Here is a 6,051-nt window from a genome sequence, read left to right on the forward strand (position 1 = left end):
GGCCTCGCCGATCCGCTTCGATGCGAGGGAAGCGGTCTTTGGCCTGAAAACAAATGAAAAATCAGTTAGCTACAACGTAAAAGTTACCGGTACAACAACCCGGGTTGCACAATCTCTTACTTCTTTGGTTGGAGGGTTAGTGGAGCTAAGAGGCAGGAAGCCCCACTCCCAGTCATCCGGCATGGCAGTCTGGCAGATCTGCCTAGCCTTGAGGACTATGTCCTCCTTGCTGAGAGGGAGGCCGGTGATCTTGGTAGGATCGCCAGGACCGTACATCTCGCTCATCTTATGAGCCTGGCGCTTAAGAGGAAGCACCCGGCGTGAAATGAAGGTGCGGATGATGTCGTCGGAGTAGATGTTTGTCTCCTTCATTAGCTTCTCCATGAAGCGTACTACCCGGTTCGTTTCGATGTGATTTGTCCCAGGAAAGTAGCTCCAGTTGACCTTTCTGGGCGGCGCCGGATTAAAGGCCGGCAGATTAATGAGATCTGCGGCGCCGTCGTTCTTCACATAGAAGAAGGCCCCTTGCCATAACCGGCATGACTCGAGACCAGAGAATTTGAAGAAGGGGCTCCCTTGGCGGGAGCCGATGATACAAGACCCGCATTGTACGGGGGGTTCGGGCTTAGGAATCTCCTTGCCCTGAACGGAGTTAATCCGAAGAGAGAAGAAGCGAGCAAAAGTCTCGCGAGTGGGGCGGATGCCGATGTAGCCATCCATGAAGGTGGCATAACAGGAAAGGTAAAAAACGGCATTGCCAGGAAGGTGGTGAGGCTGGAGTTGGTAAAAATCCAGAATTTGGCGGAAGAAGTCAGAAGCAGGAAGGCCGAAGCCGCGCTCGAAGTGAGCAAGAAACACGACGTACTCACCGGGTTCGAGAACCGGTTCGATCTCGTCGCCGGGAAGCCGGCAGGATACTCCTTCCGGTATCCTTCTAGACCGGTAGAGCCAGTCGATCTCGTGCTGCGTGACGTCGGAGCCTTTCCAGGCTCCGCGTGTGATACCGGATAGATCTACTCCGGGGGCTTGGCTAGAGCTGCCGGCCTCTTGATCTTTGCCGGTGTCGGCTTCCATCCGGGCAAGATCAGCGGTTAGCCCGTCGGAAGCTTCGCTCTGTTGGCTACTAGACGAGGACACGGAAAGAGACTCCTCGCTAGACATACGAATCTACCCGAAAAAACAGATTTCCCAAGATCTACCCTTGCGCGAAGATCTACGAGTAAGAGAAAAAGCAAAAGAAAACAGGAAGTAAATATCCTACCGGCCCAAGATCTGAAAAGCAAAGAAGAGAGGGGTGAACGCGAATCGAGCCTAACCTGAGGCGGCGGAGATGCTGAAGGAGAAGGTCGCCGGTGGAGCGGCGAGCTCGTAGTCGCTGGGGAAGGCCCGCGACGAGGAGGCGGAGAAGAGGTCGTCGGAGCACGAACGGAGCAGCCGCAGCAGGTGCACTGCGAAGAATCTCCACGCAGCGAGGCTTGGCGAGGCTCGGCGAAGCAGCGGCGGAAGTTCGCCGGGCGGCGGAGCTCTAGCAACGAACGGAAGCGGCGAGGGCGCAAGAGGGCTAGGAGCTCTGTGCGCGCGAGGGAGTTGAGAATGCGAAGAAAGGAGGAAGAAGGAGCGGTTTCCCCTTTTATAGGAAGAAGAGATAATGGGCTAGAAACCGCTGGGCCACGGCGGTTCGCTTCGTGGGCCGCCACGTGGCGCGAGGATACACGCGCAAAGATGTGCAGGGATCCGGTGTGGCGCCATAAGTGCTGGCGCAGAAGCCGAAGGGAAGTGACCCCTGACACTGGCGCGTCAGGTACAGTGGGCATGTCACTGACAGGCACTGTACCCGAGAAATTCTCGACTTCGCCGAGGAGAGATTTAATGTCTGAGATACCGGAGAATGAGATACCGGAAAATACCTTGCAAAGAGAGAGAAAGACGTAAGTCCGGCGAAGATGCCGGAAAAGATTAACTGACCATCGGAAAATTAAACCGGTACCTTAAGATATGGGAACCTGGCATGGTCTGTTGGATAGAATCCACCGGACTATACCAGCTTCGGGGACTAATGTTGGGGGGATGACCCCCGGTATGCCAAAGGCATGCCAAACCGGATGGTTTGAGCCATCAAGATACCGGTTTAATGTTTATACCGGAGCTCAAAGTTAAGTGTTTGGCTAAGTAAAGCTAAGCCGGTATCCCCAGGAGGGGTATACCGGAACCGGGTAAAGAAGACACCGGGCTACCGGTAAGAAGAGCATGTCGGCAAGACTGGTCAAAGATTCTCTTCAGAGCTAGAGGACAAAGATGAGCTAAGCAAAGTAGCTTTAGACGAAGCCCTGGCGCCAAAGAGGAAGATGACGCTGAAAGAAGCCGGAGGACGTCAGCCTCCCTGATTAAAGAAGATCCCGGCGTCATCTATGATTAAAGTAACTTTGTAAAGTAGTTTGTCTAGTCAAAGATGCCATTAGGGTTTCTTGCTCTGTAAGCCACCCTCTCCCCTATATAAGGAGAGGGGGCACACCCATACACGGGACGATCGATGAATAGAGAGAAACCTTGTATGCACAAACCTGTATCCTGTGGAGATCAATGAAGAGAAAGATCTAGAGCAGAGTTCTTCCGTGTGTGTTTCTTCTTCTACCTTTGCCTTTGGCTGAGTCCTTAAGGAAACCATCCGGAAGTTCATCCTATCTAATCAAAAACCCTCCCCCGAATCCTCTAGCGCCCATTCGGCCCCAACTTAAGCCATCTCATGGCATCTGCTCGTTCACCACGACGACAGCTACTTCATTACTATCTAACCTGCGCCTCGTATTTTATTATTGGCATTTCAGCATATTCATATGCTCTCTAAATTTGGTCTCAGCGGTGCAGAATATCTGTGGTTCTTTCTGCCCGGTTCTTTCCTTGAGAAAGGGGAATTCATAGGTGAGTTGAGACCATTTATAGTTGGTGCCTATCGGTTAGCTGAAACTTAAAGCTGTTGGGCATCCAGATTTCAGCGTTGTCTTGTTCCCATCAGTTTGTAACTAAGTACAACTGCATGTTACATTGATGGGCGTCAGTTATTGTTTTCGTACTCCCATCAGGGCAAAGAAGATGGACCGGCCTTCAATTGTATCTACAGAAAGTATAGGCCTCCCGGCTCCCTGTACATCTTTGCTTCGTGATTTTGCCCCCAGGTGCACTTTTTTTGTGTTCAGTATTGGAAGGTATACAGTTGAAACAGTATTGGGCCTTCCAAATACCTTTGGGGCGTTCTGGAGTTGCTCTTCAAACCGAAGTTGACGAGATGAAATGGAATCCTTCTGCACTATTCCACAAGTTCAATATTACTTAGATTCCATACTGTGAAGGTTGTTGCTTTAGGTAAGCGTAATATGTGCACAGCCTTTTTCTTTCTTTCTTTCAGCGCATTTTTTAGCTGGGCTGAAATTTGCAAGTTCTCTGCAATCACGGCGCTTCACGTAGCTGCCAGCCATCAGAAGATGCACCAGGTTTCACAAGAAAGGGCGATCACATGATGCACATGGCTGTCAAATTCTGGCAGTTTCCCATAGTAAGAGCAATATGGACTATGCATTTGCATAAGCTAATTCAGTGGCTATTCTCCACCGTACTTGATGATGCACCTTACTATGTGATGACCATAAGCATCTCTTCACAATTTATGGAGAACGCAATTCAGTTTCACCTTCATTCTATCGACGGTCAATGGAAAGAAGCAGAAATGAATAATCACGCTGCGAGTTTGCAGAACACAATGACTCTAGACTGTAGTTGAAGGGAACACACATGAGTTATGACTAGCTGATTCAGACTGTGAAGCATGGGTTTCTCACCCAGGAGGCCAGGAGGCCAGGACGACGACGGAGCCAGCGTAGTGGCTAATTCCTGTACACACTAGTATTTAAGTTAGCTAGATATGGCTACGAAAGCATCGACAACGATGGTCGATCTGGTTCTGGACACGGTGAAACAGCAACGGGGTGGCCACCAGGTCCGGCAAGCGAATGGCTGCATACTAGTGCTGAACTGAACCACCTCCCCCTTAATTCGCCGCAGCGTTCACCGCCGGCAAATAACCTGCTTATGTTTTGCATCCCAGCAGAGACCCAGATTAGATTGTGCTCAGCAATGAAATGACAGACTCGCTGACAGACATGAACATAGACGTGGAAACAAGAACGCACCTGATGCTGCTGCAATTCCAGCTGCAACTGTGCTCAGCAGTGCCAACACGAAGAATGCCATGGCCAGAGGTTTGTCTGCAGCCATGGAATGGAAGACGCACGCGCTTAATTACAGGCAGCACTGCTTCAACTTGCAACTGGCCATGCTTGGAGACTGGCAAGAGATCGCTTTTTGTATGGAGGAGGAGAGCCAAGAACTGGCAATGATCTTGATCTTGCAAGACAGAGTGAGGAAGGGGAGGAACTACTCACTTGGCTTCGTCTTGGAGGTCACGAGCTGCAGCGGGACCGACGTCTTGACTCGCAGGAAGCAGTTGTACCCAAGGACGTCGGCCACGCGCTCGTGCGCGCCGTCGAGACCCCAGGAGCACGGCGGCACCCGTCGCGCCGCGTCGCCCAGGCACCGCGCGCACCTTGCCGCGCGGTCCCGCGCGCACTGGGCCAGCACGCGCACCGTGGTGGTGCCCCTGGCGACCTCCGGGTACACGCGCACCGTGGTCTTCTTCTTCCTGGTGGCGTTCCTCACCAGGGCGGCCGCGTCCGTGTCCACCTGCGCCCCCACCAGCTTCGCCTTCACGTCCAGGGACTGCGCGAGCGCGACGAGCATCGGCGGGTCGAAGCAGTTGGGTCCTTCCCCGGGGTCTTGGCCGGCGAGGACCACGTCGCGGAAGGCATCCTCGCGCGCGGAGGAGCTGTTGGCGTCGGCGTAAGCCAGGAAGCAGCCGTCGCCTATCCAGACGCCGCCGCGGCGGCTCGCGCCGAGGAAACAGCCGGTCAGGTTCTCGGCGGCCACCGCGAGACACGCGACGCATTCTTTCTCCAGGGTGGCGCCGAGGCAGAGACCGCGGACCGAGGCGCCGCCGGACTGAAGGGAAGCGAATCCAAGCGGCGTGGTGGCGACGGCGGCGGGCAGGGCGGCGAGCAGCGGGAGGAGGTCTTGGAGGAATGCGCTTCTGTTTGTGGCCGATGACAGCAGCGGCGGCGGGGCGCAGTCCACCCGAGTGTAGGTGGTGGTGACACCAAGCCCGACGAATTCGACGGGACCGCTCATCGTCTCGACGGAGATGAAGGCGCCTAAGGCGAACCAGGCGACGCCGGCGAAGAACACCCAGACCCAGGCCGCCGCCATGGACACGTGACTATGGAGGAGGAGGAGGAGGACGACGACAGTGGACTTGGAGCTCAGTGAGGAGCGTCGGCACAAATGCAGATATTACATTACTCAGCGGATGATGAAGCTAGATCGACGAGCTCCATGCTAGTACAAGACTGCAACCCACGGAACGTCTCGTGAGCAAGCGAGACCTAAAATAGTGTCTGGCAAAACCATTCGTACAGGCTGTGACTGATGCACAATTTGGGCACTAGATGGAAAGGTGTTCTCATCCACGCAACCTCCTTTCGCCATAATTTTGTTTCCGTTCGTAACGCAGTGGACTCTTCGTGCACATGCACTGTGCCAGCCGCAGTCACTGCTAGCATTTATACGTTACATAAACCTCCTTTTTTTTTGTTTGTTGAGAGAACGTTATAAACCTCCTGACACACATCTGGCGCCACATTTTTCTGGTCATCGCCAACAAATTGGTAACAGCTTTGGCCACAATTTAAACATACTCTTCTGTTTTGATGGAAACTGATGGTCAGAGCATCTCCACCCGTGTCCCCCAAAGCGTCCCCAAAAGCAATTTGAGGCGCGTCGGATAAAAAACCGTTTCAGCCGCGTCCCCCAAAATCCATTTTTGTTCGGCGCGCCCCGATACGGTGTCCGGCGCTCCGAGCCCGTTCCCGTCCCACAGGGGACGCTCCAGGCACGCCGGACACAACGAAAAGCGAGGCGAACCGACGCGGGCCTGACGCGTCAGCG

General features: G+C 53.8%; 1 protein-coding gene across 2 annotated transcripts; it reads right to left on the reverse strand.

Annotated features, from left to right (window-relative positions):
• Positions 1-3,771: 3,771 nt before the first annotated feature.
• On the reverse strand, positions 3,772-5,470 carry LOC127324011 (uncharacterized). Of its 2 annotated transcripts, none has more exons than XM_051352118.2 (3): positions 4,437-5,470; positions 4,185-4,259; positions 3,772-4,077 (listed from the first exon to the last, which is right to left on the reverse strand). In XM_051352118.2, exons 1-3 carry the CDS (start codon positions 5,311-5,313, stop codon positions 4,043-4,045), a joined length of 987 nt encoding a protein of 328 aa, XP_051208078.1. In that variant the 5' UTR covers positions 5,314-5,470; the 3' UTR covers positions 3,772-4,042. The 2 variants fall into 2 exon arrangements, with proteins under 2 accessions (XP_051208078.1, XP_051208077.1); XM_051352117.2 differs by having other exon boundaries at positions 3,772-4,083.
• Positions 5,471-6,051: the final 581 nt, after the last annotated feature.

Source organism: Lolium perenne, chromosome 3 (assembly GCF_019359855.2).
Source record: "Lolium perenne isolate Kyuss_39 chromosome 3, Kyuss_2.0, whole genome shotgun sequence".
In the NCBI taxonomy this organism is placed as follows: Eukaryota; Viridiplantae; Streptophyta; class Magnoliopsida; order Poales; family Poaceae; genus Lolium; species Lolium perenne.

What these genes read in the sequence shown, in the direction of transcription:
- LOC127324011 (XM_051352117.2), bottom strand. Translation starts at nt 5,313, where the DNA reads ATGGCGGCGGCCTGGGTCTGGGTGTTCTTCGCCGGCGTCGCCTGGTTC. An exon ending in GACCTCCAAGACGAAGCCAA is followed by an intron (nt 4,260 to 4,436) that starts GTGAGTAGTTCC and finishes CCATGGCTGCAG; the next exon opens with ACAAACCTCTGGCCATGGCA. An exon ending in TGGAATTGCAGCAGCATCAG is followed by an intron (nt 4,084 to 4,184) that starts GTGCGTTCTTGT and finishes GATGCAAAACAT; the next exon opens with AAGCAGGTTATTTGCCGGCG.